General features: G+C 44.9%; 1 protein-coding gene across 2 annotated transcripts; it reads left to right on the forward strand.

Moving 5' to 3' along the window:
• The first annotated feature begins 718 nt into the window (after positions 1-718).
• On the forward strand, positions 719-10,834 carry NRAS (NRAS proto-oncogene, GTPase). 2 transcript variants are annotated; one of them, XR_013987774.1, is made up of 7 exons: positions 719-828; positions 3,151-3,277; positions 4,492-4,670; positions 5,400-5,559; positions 6,771-6,894; positions 7,493-9,509; positions 9,604-10,834. XR_013987774.1 is itself a non-coding variant. In XM_081010421.1 (6 exons), the coding sequence occupies exons 2-5, from the start codon at positions 3,167-3,169 to the stop codon at positions 6,888-6,890; spliced, it is 570 nt and encodes a 189-aa protein (XP_080866547.1). In that variant the 5' UTR covers positions 719-828; positions 3,151-3,166; the 3' UTR covers positions 6,891-6,894; positions 7,493-10,834. The 2 variants fall into 2 exon arrangements, 1 of the variants encoding a protein (XP_080866547.1); XM_081010421.1 differs by having other exon boundaries at positions 7,493-10,834.
• The last annotated feature ends 2,194 nt before the right edge of the window (positions 10,835-13,028 follow it).

Below are 13,028 nucleotides of genomic sequence, written 5' to 3' on the forward strand. Positions count from 1 at the left end.
AATATGTAGCAGTGGCTACAATGGACACACAAGTGTGCCTGATGGGCAGGGATGATGAAGTTGACCTCCATCTGCCTTGAGAATGGAGTGCGCCTCGGGTAAAGTACAATCGCTGCAAAGTGACCTCCCCAGGGCGCAAGCTTGGGCATTGTGCATGGAGGTCTTGGGCTGCCCAGACGGAAAGGCCTCCCTCCCAGTTTTGCGGATGTAGCCCAAAGGATGATGATAATAATAATAATAATAATAATAATAATAATAATAATAATAATACCCCGCCCATCTGGCTAGGTTTCCCTAGGAAAGCAGAGCAATATGTTTGGCACCAGCTTGGCTGTAGGAGCTGCATATAAGCTGGTGCAGGAGGAGGAGGCGTACAAGGCGCCATCCAACCATCTTAGGGACCCCACTCCGGATCCGTGTACTCCCAACAACAAACGAAGGGCTACAGTTCAGCGGCACTTGGCTCCATAAAGCCACTGCTGTGGTCCTGTGGAAAGCGACTTCCATCAACTCCCGGGGGCTGGAGCGGGCATTGCGTTTGGCTTCGGAGTCCTGCCGGAACGAATCCGGCGCTGTCCTTCCTTCCTACTTGCCGCAACTGGGGTGGGAAGCGGCGTCCCGCGAGCCCTCCTCCCACCTGCTCTCGTCAGGCAGAAGGACAACAACCGCCCAGCGCTCCCCGCGGAGCCCTTGCTTTCAGTGAGCCCCGCCCAAGCGAGCGACGTCTCCGAATGTTTCCGGCGCCGGGGGATGACGTCAACCGTACGGCGGGTCGGAAGGACCGATCTTGGGAAGGGCGTTCTGGCGGCTGTGGAGCCTGGAAGTGAGGTGAGAGGCAAGTCGTAAGGAGGAAAAGGGGAGGCAGGGCAGCCCCGTCTCCCCTTCGGGCTGAGGGGCTGGTCGGGAAGGTGCGGCGCTGTCTTTCTCCGCCTGGTGCCGGGAGACGCTGCCTTGGGCGGCTCTTCGTTCGCTGCCCGGGTTGGGTGTGCCCGTCCCTTCCGCTGGAGTCGCTTCTCCCCTGGACCTCCATGCGGGCTGATAGGGGCTCTATCTCAGTGGCTCTGTATGTTTGGGGGCCGGCAGCCTGAGGGCTTGGTGGGCGCTGCCCTGCTCGTATGGGGAAGGGTCCTCCGGGGCCTGCCCGGCTGCCCTTGGTGGTCCCAAGGCGTGCAGAGAGATGGGGTGTTGGGGCTGCCAAGCGGACATCAGATGTTGGCAGTCGCAAGCTAGACGCGAGTGAACGTAAGAAGAGCCCTGTTGATGGATCAGGCCAGTGGTCCGTCTAGTACAGTGGTACAGTACCTCGGGTTACATACGCTTCAGGTTACATACTCCGCTAACCCAGAAATAGTGCTTCAGGTTAAGAACTTTGCTTCGGGATGAGAACAGAAATCGTGTTCTGGCGGTGCAGCAGCAGCGGGAAGCCCCATTAGCTAAAGTGGTGCTTCAGGTTAAGAACAGTTTCAGGTTAAAAACGGACCTCCGGAACGAATTAAGTACTTAACCCGAGGTACCACTGTAGTCTAACATCCTGTACCCACAGTGGCGGGACAGGTGCCTGTGGGAAGCCCGAAAGCAGGACACGGGCGCAACAGCACTCTGCCCACCTGCAATTCCCAGCCGCTGGTATTTGGAGGTGCACCGAATGCTATCAGTGGAGGTGGAAAATAGCCATTGTGGCTTGATAGCTTTCTCTGCCACAAGTTTGTGTCCTGAAATGTTTACATTTTGACACGAGACACCGCCTAAATCTATTCACTGTATGCTCTGTATTAAAATAACATTTCTGTTTATAAAATCATTTGTATGCTAGCCTTCTGTGCAAAGCCATCCAGTGCGGATTGCAGCACCATAAAACCATACATATACAAAATATAACAGCAGCAGTATTTACAGTCATTTAAAAACCTAAGCTAGTTTGAAAACAGTTTAAAACAGTTTAAAAACATCAGTATACATTGCTAATACAGAACTCTCTGCACCAAAATTACCAATTCTAAAAGAGCAACCTTTAAGAGAAATTGGACCAAAAGAGAAGTTTTTAAGGACGACATAATGTTGAGGCCATACAAATCTGCTAACCACAGATGTCAGCTTCAAACTACAAATTTTGATGTCACCCTTCAGGAAATGCAATACAATCTGAGGCCAGTTGTTCCTCTCTATCCAGATCAGTCAGATTCCCCATTCAGAACAGCTCTATCTTATCTGAATTGAGTTTCAGCTGGGTTATCTTCATCCATCTCAAAATTGTCTCCAGTTTCCTATTCAGAAATCATTTACATATTTTTCATCTTATTCTCACATCAGTTTAGGTTGAGCAGTAGCTTGCCCAGCATCACCCAGTAACTTTCTTTCCACTGTAAAAGTTCCTTAATGGCCTTGTGCAAGCTACTGCTCAACCTAAACCGATTCACAGTATTGTGAGACTAAGGGGACCCTCAGGCCCAGGGGCCATATGTGTCTCTGCAGGCCTCTCCACCTGGCCCACAAGACTCTTCCTAGGCCACATACACTCCCGAGCCACACCCCTCCTTAAATATTTTTGCCTGTCTGGAATGTGCCTTTGACTTCTGATAACATTTCTTGTTTGCCTGGCTGGAGTTAAGAGAGGGGTGTGTAACTTACAGTACAAACATATATCTACAGTTGCTCCCCCCACTAATGTTCTGGCCATGCTCACCACTGTCATGTGGCCCCAGACAGGTTGCCATGAAGGGAATGTGGCCAGAGGCTGACCAAGCTTCTCCACTCCTGTGGCAGAGAATGGATTTGAGCCAGTGGCTACCTAGGCTAATAATGCAGTCCTGTGCGTGCCTACTCAAAAGTAAACTCCACAGAACTTTCTCTCAGGTAAATGTGTACAATATTGCAGCCCAGGTCTAAGATCTTACACTGCTGAGCCTGTATTGGGGGCGGGGGGGTTGGGTCCAGATCAATCATCCGTGAATTCTCAGACTGAGTTTGGCCTTGTTTTGTTTAATTTATCATCTGCCTTTCAGCCTGTGGTAAAGCCCTCTTGCTGGCTACTACAGTACCAAACACGTTGGGTGTTCAGAATTTTTATTCTGTCTCTGCATTTGCTATGTGTTTCTGAAAGACGCTCTCTTGGAGATCTCGGCTCTGCTAACGTGTCTGTCCTACCAACAGGTCCCTGAGGAGGGCGATGACTGAATACAAGCTGGTGGTGGTAGGAGCTGGTGGTGTTGGGAAAAGTGCCCTAACCATCCAGCTCATCCAGAATCACTTTGTAGATGAATATGATCCCACTATAGAGGTGAGCTCCTGCAGGCATTTTCAGCTATGGGACCTTATTGACTGTGTGTGTATGATATGAACCTATGTTTCTTGTGTTTGCTTTTCTACCAGCATACAAGAGGTGCAGCATACTGTCGTCAGTCCTAAGTGTTAGAAACCCAGAGTTTCACACTCATTAAACTTATCCTGTCTTTAAAGAAGTGGATAGAAACTATGGATTCATTTATCCTTATAATATCAGAAAGCTCAGAACTTTTTTGCAAAAGTATTGATATTTTTTCAGAGGTAAAGGTAAAGGGACCCCTGACCATTAGGTCCAGTCGTGACCGACTCTGGGGTTGCGGCGCTCATCTCGCTTTATTGGCCGAGGGAGCCAGCGTACAGCTTCCGGGTCATGTGGCCAGCATGACTTCTGGTGAACCAGAGCAGCACACGGAAACGCCGTTTACCATCCCACCGGAGCGGTACCTATTTATCTACTTGCACTTTGATGTGCTTTCGAACTGCTAGGTTGGCAGGAGCAGGGGCCGAGCAACGGGAGCTCACCCCGTTGCGGAGATTCGAACCGCCGACCTTCTGATCGGCAAGTCCTAGGCTCTGTGGTTTAACCCACAGCACCACCCGCGTCCCGTTTTCACATATGCTTAACTGTTAATCAGTGGTATCTTTTTAAATCATTGATATCAGTGGGATTAAATTACTGTAGTTATGCTAACATAAATCCGTTGGTTCCAGTGGATCTACTCTGAGTATGATTTAGCCAGACACCACCCAGTATGTGTAACAAAATTAAAATATTTGAGTTTTGGGAATTATTTGGTAAAGAATTGGGAGAGACTGGGGGCAGAGGTTGCTGTAGGATTAAAAGGATGAGGGACAGAGCTCTCCCAGAACTGAGGCACAGATTCCTCCCTTATTCTAAGTTTGGTTTCTGGAACTTTACCAGAAACTCCCATGTTTTCAAAATCTCAACTGATGTCTTTTCTTGTTTGAAAAGAGATCGTGAGGTTCTTCAGTTGATTGAACAAATAGCCCGTAAACAAGCATGTGTGGAATCCCCCAACAGCTCATGCTTCTGGAAGCACATCATCCTTTAAATCACCAAATACAGTAAAGATTGGAGAAGGGCTGATTTCGAAACTGTGGATCATCACAGTGTGTTGAAGTGTGTGGCAAACAGGATTTGGTGGATCAGATAATGCTTAGTTCTGAAACTATATTTCTTTCCCACAGGACTCTTACCGTAAACAGGTAGTTATTGATGGAGAGACCTGTTTGTTAGATATCCTGGACACAGCAGGGCAAGAAGAGTATAGTGCCATGAGAGATCAGTACATGAGAACTGGGGAAGGCTTTCTATGTGTGTTCGCCATCAACAACAGCAAATCATTTGCAGATATCAATCTTTACAGGTAAGCTGTGCTTGCAGGAAGGAGGTGAGAAAGGCACAGCTGCGTGCTAGTGCTGAGCCAAAATCCACCGTGGCCCTTGAATAGACTGTATTGCTAAAGCGGTTGGTAGTCATGTCTAGAACAGAGGTGGTAACTGGATCCTGCCAGCAGGTCAGATCCTGCCCTCCCCCAGCCCCCATAGACTGTTTTGACAATTAGGTGAGGGCTGCCCACCTGTCAGTCAGCTGCTATCTGATAAAGCATTTTCATTTGCCTGTGTGGTTTAAAATCAAACTGCGCATTCAAAAGCTCAGGAGCTTATGTACAGCTGAATATGCTGTTCAAGAGGTTTTTGCTCATAAATCAATCAAAATATTCAAAATAGTTCTGGAGAAATAGGGGACAATTGTGATAGATGCCCTGGCATAGGAAGGGATGGAGAGGATCATACTCAGGTGAATAAAAGGATGGTTGGAGCATCTTTCTGTTTTCATTACCTGGTTCATATAGTTAATGGTATGCTGATTTGATTTCTATCCCACTTTCAATTCAGAAGGACAGCTTATATAAAATTATGCAATCATGTGATATCAAAAGGCCATCTTATGGCATTGCTCTGAACTGCAGGATTTTTCATTATCTGAAGTCAGAAGAGAAGCAGCCAGGTGCAGCTGCCGTGTTTTGGGGCCAATGGCAATTTGAACAACATGTAAAATTGAGGCTGTGATCTCTTCCCACCCATTTCTCCAGAGAACAGATTAAAAGAGTGAAAGATTCTGAAGACGTACCAATGGTATTAGTGGGAAACAAATGCGACTTGCCAACACGGACAGTAGATACCAAACAAGCTCATGAAGTAGCCAAGAGCTATGGGATTCCCTTCATTGAGACATCTGCCAAAACGAGACAGGTAATGGATTCTTGTGCTTCTGTTTTGCTCTCTTGAGAACTGCCAGCACTGTTCCGGTACACTGATTGAGAAGCCAGCACTAGGCAGGCAGAGGGTTGGAGCTTGTTGGTAGGAGTACTATCCTATAGGCTGCATAAACTTGGAACCTTTAAAAAAAAGGGGGGGAGCAAGCACACTTCCTGCATGTGAGGAGTAAGGTTCCATTGAAGAAAGAGGTAGCTTTTTTAAAACCCTATTTGTCATGTAGGGATGACCCTTTCTGGGGGGAATCACAGCTGGGGTTAACCTTTTTCTCCCCCTCCAGTGCCCCAAATGCCATGCACGCAGCAATCAGGCCTGAACAATTCTAATTAATGTCAATAGGAGGCTTTTCCCCAAGCCTACCTGATTGATGTCTTGTGGGCACATTTGTGGCTTGGGAGGAAAGGGTTAGACTTCCATGGCACGTGTGGCACGCACACCCCCCTTTTGGGTGTGGCAATTAGGTTTCAAAAACAACAACAGCACCCTCATGTCGGCTCAAAATATGAAGCTCTTTTTAAGTCTATTTGCCACACAGGTAGGGGTGGGCAATCTTCATGGTAATTACAGTTGGGGGGGGGGAAGGATTAACTCCCCCCCCCCATTGTGCTGTAATACAGTGGTACCTCGAGTTAAGAACTTAATTCGTTCCGGAGGTCTGTTCTTAACCTGAAACTGCTCTTAACCTGAAGCACCACTTTAGCTAATAGGCCCTCCTGCTGCCGCCACACCGTCAGAGCACAATTTCTGTTCTCATCTGAAGCAAAGTTCTTAACCCGAGGTAATATTTCTGGGTTAGTGGAGTCTGTAACCTGAAGCGTATGTAACCTAAAGCATATGTAACCTGAGGTACCACTGTACCCACAAAATGACCTTCTCAACCTCAGCTTCAGTTTTTATTTTCAAGTCCAGTGGCTGCTGTTGTGCATGAGTGAACGTGAATGGATGAATGAATGAATGGTGGGGATTAAGGTTTATGTATGTTTTTATGCATGAATGGGGGTGGGTGTATATAAGGGAGAGTGTAGTGGGAGAGTTCCCCTATTTATTGCATTGATTCTGCCGACTACTGTAATGCAGTCCCCCACTCGGTAAATTTGATATGAAACCTTTCAAGAGGGATGTGTGGAGAAGGGGCAACAAGGAAAACATCTCCTAGGCCCAGAATCACTTGTTTCTTTCCCGCTCAGGGTGTTGAAGATGCCTTTTACACACTGGTGAGGGAGATCCGCCAATATCGGATGAAAAGACTCAACAGCAGTGAAGATGGGAATCAAGGCTGCATGGGACTCTCATGCCTTGTGATGTGATCAGGTGGGTGGCAGTTTCTGCTAAACAAGTGATTGAGAAATATGAAGGCACAGTGTTTTTGAAGAAATCTCTTATTTTGAAGGACAGTGATAAAAACAAGTTTTGCAAAGTAGGCGTAGGAGACGGCGAGAGTCAGAAAGCTGAGTGGCAAATGAGAAAATGCAGATGAATGCCTCATAAGAAGGACTTGTCAGCTTGCATCTTTAAAGCAGGCTCCTACAAAGCTCAAATAGACAAAAAGGGCTTGGCAAAAACCTTTGGAAACCTCTGACATAGGGGCTGTAGCTTCCTAATGCTAAAGTTCATGTAATAGGTGTCAGGTCTCTATAGCCTCTTTTAAAAATAGATGTTTAAATAACATAAAAATCTATCAGTTGGACTACAGTCTTTCTGATAGGGATAAAATGCCTACAGCCTGTTCCCTCTGCTGTAGCGTCATTATCTACAGCTTTCTTGGTTTTTGTGGGTTTGATTCACTGGAAATTAATGCCGCATGTGGAGTTCTCCTGGGACTCTGCTTTGGCAGTCTTAAACTTCGCCCTGTTTATGTTATAGAGCGTGTAGTGGAGCAAAACTAACACGATGTATCTCTTCGTTTCAGCTGTCAAAAACATCTGGCCAAAGTGCAGCTAGAGGGTGAATCTTAAGTCCACTGTTGCATTTCACCAGTACCCTGGTGCCAGTTCTAATTCTTTTCTGCTGGCACCTGAAGAGAATGTCTCTGAACATCTACCTCTTTGCTCAGCTGAGCAAGCAAAGAAAGTCTCCTCTGTTGGTGGTGGGATATCCCCACTCCCACCCTCTCTTTCTCGGATAGGTTCAAACAGAGGAACTGGTGCGTGAAACTGTAGAGGCCGAATACTTTGAAAGGACCATATACCTGTTTCTGGAAGGAAAGCTGGAGAAAATTGTGATCACACTGTACTGAAAAGCCTGACGTCTCTCCACCATTTTTGGACAGGGAAATGCTAGCAGCATGCCCCTGCACTGTATATCTAAAATATTTCTATAGCACACCAACTTATTGCACTTATTTTGACCTCTAGCCCTTGGCTTTCTTTCTAGTAAGAGATCTTGAATAACCAAGTGCCTATTTGCAAAGGCAGGACAGGCCTTAAACTTACCCTGCAAAGTTCCTAGCTGTCCCATCTTGAGCACCTGAACTTGCCTCAGACCCTTGGTCTGCCTGCTCTTGACCTGCAGTGGGTCTTCAGTGTCCTCCTTCCCTGCTCTGTTCACTGATCCTTCTTAATAGGACTTTCAGGGGATTGAATGTGGAACCTTCTACATGCAGAGCATGTGTTCTGCCATTGAGCTATATCACCTCCCCAGTAATGCACAAGGACGTCTCTGCACTCTTGACTGAAATACACATTGATCTTTAAGACCTGTGGGGAACTCCAGCAGTCATTCGCCATCCTCCAGTGTTAAATACATTTCATTTAACTCTTCTTGACAATGCTGGAAGCCATTGGTGCCTCTCACCAGGCCCAGTTAACAGCCATGGACATTAAAACTAACAGTTACTCCAATGCCGGTCATAAATCATGGCTCTGTGAGGGCTATGTAGAGGAGATGGAACTGCCCCAGCTTTCTATGCACTTCTCTCTCTTTTTTTTAATTCGTTCAACAACTTTGTCAGGCACAGACTCTTTATTTTTGATCTGTGAAAAATGAACCAGGGGGAAACACACTTCATCAAGATTATATACTTTGAAAGCTCTTTCCGGGTGACTGCTGTGCAGTTAAGCTACAGGTAAAGAGCTAGGGGAACAAAAGGGGAACACAAAGGGATTTAGCCACACAGTTTGATGCTGCTTGGATAAAGAAGTAAATTGCTGTTGTGTATTCAGCCTTACGAACTTTGGAACTGGATTTTTCATGAGCCTATGTGCCCCATAATTCTCTGTTCAAATGAATATTTGCTGGGAAAAGAGCTGATTGACTAGATAACCACTATTTATATGAAAGCCATAATATTTGATCTTGGTTCTCATGTCTTGTTCCTGTTTTGCAACTGAATGTGTGAACTGCCTTGATTCCGAAGTGTTCTTGCTTGATATGGTGGAAATTCGTACAAAAGTGCTGTCTGTGGTAGTTGTTTGATACATACATGTCGTTGCTAGATGTTGTGGTTATTGCATTTATAAATTCTTCCTAAGTGGGGGGCCAGACTGCAGTAGAAATGGAGTACAGGACCGTAAGTCATTTATTGGTGGTTTTATTACATTGCCATTTTACTGTACAAGCTCCAAGTTGGAGAAATCACTGTGCAATCACAAGTAGCGAGATGGTGGACACCTATTTCCTAAAAAATCTTTGCTCTTGCCTAATATGATGATGATGTATCGTTTCAGAGATGTGCAGTATTCTGAGAGGGTCTTAATATGTCTTGCATCTAGGTAAACTGTTAATCAGGTCTAGGCCTTAAGATATCACAGAACTCCCTTTGTTAAGGGGCTGGTATCACTTAAGCAATAAAGTGGTACATTGTTTAAGTCCATTTCCTTTGTTTTTACGGACAGAGTTCCTATGTCCCTTTCTGTTTGCATGGCATGTATAAATGTAACAGGTACATTGATGGAGGGGGCAGTATTTGTTGATTTTCTGCTCATCTTGTAGCTGTTCAGGATGTTGAACATAGGAGTACTGCCAGATAACATAGGAGTACTGCCAGGATGTTGAACATAGGAGTACTGCCAGATAACATAGGAGTACTGCCAGGATGTTGAACATAGGAGTACTGCCAGATAAAAGTGGCAGTCCTTGTACCACTTTAGGAAGTCTCCCTCCACTTTTTACCATGTAGAGGTTGTGTCTGCAGAAGCCTGAAGATTAAGTGTCATTTCTGGCTGAGCTTTCTGCATATTAGCCAGCGAAAAAGCAGCAGTGAAGAAGATATTGGCCAGTTTCACACCCATTGTTAATCTGAGTCCAGTTGCTGCAGATGATATTCTTTCACTAGACTAACTTTGCATTCTCTAGAGATAAAGCACTCTTCCACCTTCAGAATAATAATTATTATTGTTATGATTGTTATTATTATTTGCCCTGATGAACACCTCATCGATTAACTGAAACTAGTGGTCAGTATTTTTTAAAGTATTTGCAGTATTGTTTTTAAAAATACTATTTGAATTCTTCTGGTTCGGGGGCAGGGGTGGTACCCTGCAGATGTTACATCTTCCCATCTTCCCTGACTAGTGGGCTGACAATTGGGACCCAGCAGCATTGCCTGCCTCTGCTCTGTGCCTTTGTAAGTGGCCAGTTTTGCCGCATGTGACTGAATTAATGGTTAGAGAAAGCACAGATATGGAGTTGAAAAGGGAAGAAAGTGCCTATTTGCTGCCTGATGAATTTGAGTTCTGGGGTGTTTAAATATAATTTTAAAATGCTCACAATGGTGCTTGCATCTTCAGAGTCTCCAGCATAATACAGGATGGTCATAAGCTACGAGAAATAATAGTAATATACATGAGCAAATGGCAAAGTGCACATTAATAAGATCTCTACCGATTTTACAGCTAATTGAAGAAAAGCTCCCTTGTATGTTCTTGAGTTATGGGAGTGACACTTTGCCAATTTCCTTCCATTTGGATAGTAGAAAAGGTGTCTTGTCTTAATTGGTCTCTAACATAACTGATTCTGCCACTGTTTTGCTCTTGCTGACAGGCAATCTCATTTCCTACAGCAGAATACCACAATTAATATGGGGCAGTAGAGTCTGTGTGGTTAGGAAGCAAGGCATGCTTCAGCTGTGATTGCACAACACTGGATGGGCTCTCTTTTTAATGAAGTATCAGAACCCAGCATTTAAACATGGAATGTCACCAAAGGACTAATGTCAACTCTATTACTATGTAATCCATTTCTCACTCATTTTGTGTTTTAATCAAATAATGTTTGTATAAAAATTCTAAAATACATCAATATTATTCCTTGGTGTGTGCGCAATTCTTATTATCCATTTCATTTCTATACTGCTTTATATTTTTAAAGGGGAAACAAATCTCAAAGCGGTTTGCAACCTTGGGATACTAGTAGTAACTTCTAAGTGGCAAAGAAGCATGAGCCTGCTTAAAAGTCAGTGTAAATCTATAAGTAATGACAGAGTGATCTGAACTGGTCTGAACCCTATATTACTCAATCAAGCCACAGCAAGCCTGCTGCTGTGTCATAGACTCTGTCTGACAGTAAGGAAATTGATTTACACTTATCTGTCTTTATCTTCACCTCCCACTTGCTTTAGATAAGTCTATCGTGGGAGAAGTCTCTAGGTTTCCTGTTCTCTCTTCAGCTTAGAGGGTTTCCCCCTTCCTAAATCATACTTTGTAGCTGGACTAGAGATTTTCCATTAGTTATACATGGGTGATGGTGGAAAGTTCCTGAGTAAAGGCTGATATGAAAGCTTGCATGGTGTAGTGGTACCTATTTATCTACTTGCACAAGTGTGCTTTCGAACTGCTAGGTTGGCAGGAGCTGGGACAGAGCAATGGGAGTTCACCCCGTTGTGGGGATTCAAACCGCTGACTTTCTAATCGGCAAGCCCAAGAAGCTCAATAGTTTTACACCACAGCGCCACCTGTGTCCTATGCTGAAACAAGGTGGCAACTGAGGATGTCAGCTCAGGTACTTTAGGAAAAAGAAAGCGGGAAGCAAAGGAATGAGAGAAGGGCGCTGCTCAGACATTTCCCCAGTGCAATAATAATTCCTGCATTGCAGGGGGGTGGACTAGATGATGCTCACAGTCACTTCTAACTCTACAATCAGGGTTCAAATGTAAGGTCTCACTCTTAGTGGCAAAACTTCATTTTAATTCAGATATTGCCATGAGTGCTCTGCCTCTGATTTTAATTCATAAAAACAAATTGTGACCTCTAGCAGAAGTATGGGAAATGCTGTTTCTGTTTGTACACTCACACAAATAGTCCACACATCACAGACTAGCTCTTACTACTCTTTCTTGAAGCAACAGCCCTTGTCCAAGTCACACTTGCATGTGGTCATATCAGATAACTAAGGGATTGAATTTCCTCTGCGTGGCAAGCATTGAAAGCCACCAGCCAGCTCCAGTATTTAGGGAGAAGTAAACATACGTAGATTCTGCTTGCTCCTTTCTGATAATTTATACCAGAGTAACACACCTGCAGCAGCTTTAGAGGAGGAATGAGAACTGCTTTTGATAGGCTGTTTTTGACTATGTCATCCCTGAGCATTGGCCATACTGGCTGAGGCAAGTTCAAGAACACCTGGAGTGCCACAGGTTTCCCATTCCTACTTTAGAGGAAAGGGATGGGCTCTTATAGTTACCAAAAAAAAAACAAAAAAAAACCAACCCTCTGCCCATTTAGTGTACCAATTCAACAGTACAGTACAGTTCTGTAATTGTTCTACCCAGCCACTATTATTCAAAGAAAGCTGGTAAGACACGTCCTGCATAACATTTTCCTGGTTAGTGTTTCTCCTTCAAATGAGCTTCTTCACACTGCTTCTACAGAACCAAACTTCTTCAACAGAGAGGTAAAACAACATAGGTCTGCTGTCTGCAGACAAACGCTGGCTCCGTTGGCCTGAAGCGAGATGAGTGCCGCAACCCCATAGTCACCTTTGACTGGATTTAACCATCCAGGGGTCCTTTACCTTTTACCTTACCTTGTTTCAGCATGGAGTATACACATTGGTCTCAGCAGCACCCTAGTTCTGTGCATCAACAGCAGCTTCAGCCTGAATGTCTAATGTCAAAAAGCCTGCCACATCTTGGTGTCATACGTGAAAAGAGCAGAAGCCTAAACTGCTTGGGTTAAGAATCTTGGTCTTGAAACTATTGGATTTTTGCATACACGTGTATGCCAGGAGAAGTTAGGCAGTGAAACTTCCCAGCCAAGGAGGAAAATGTACTTTTAATAAAGCCCTGCCAATGGGACACAGCCGTCATGGAGCACAAGGGTCTGTCTGCTCTGCTCATATCCTCACATTCTCTGTTCACCCTTTTCCTTCTGACCCCAAGGAAGCTTAGCTAGTTAATTTGATATTCTGGATAAAAGAAGGCGCAAGAACTCAAAAGAGAATTAACAAGACTGTAGAGCCTGAAGGTCATTCTTGGTTTCAGATGCAAATTTAATGCCGTTGACATTCAG

Source organism: Podarcis pityusensis (genome assembly GCF_964106645.2).
Source record: "Podarcis pityusensis genome assembly, chromosome: 6".
Taxonomy (NCBI): Eukaryota; Metazoa; Chordata; class Lepidosauria; order Squamata; family Lacertidae; genus Podarcis; species Podarcis pityusensis.

Bases quoted from the DNA above. Each gene is read 5' to 3' on its own strand.
- NRAS (XM_081010421.1), top strand. From the start codon at position 3,167: ATGACTGAATACAAGCTGGTGGTGGTAGGAGCTGGTGGTGTTGGGAAA. The intron at 3,278-4,491 runs GTGAGCTCCTGC...TCTTTCCCACAG, and splicing joins AATATGATCCCACTATAGAG to GACTCTTACCGTAAACAGGT. The intron at 5,560-6,770 runs GTAATGGATTCT...TTTCCCGCTCAG, and splicing joins CATCTGCCAAAACGAGACAG to GGTGTTGAAGATGCCTTTTA.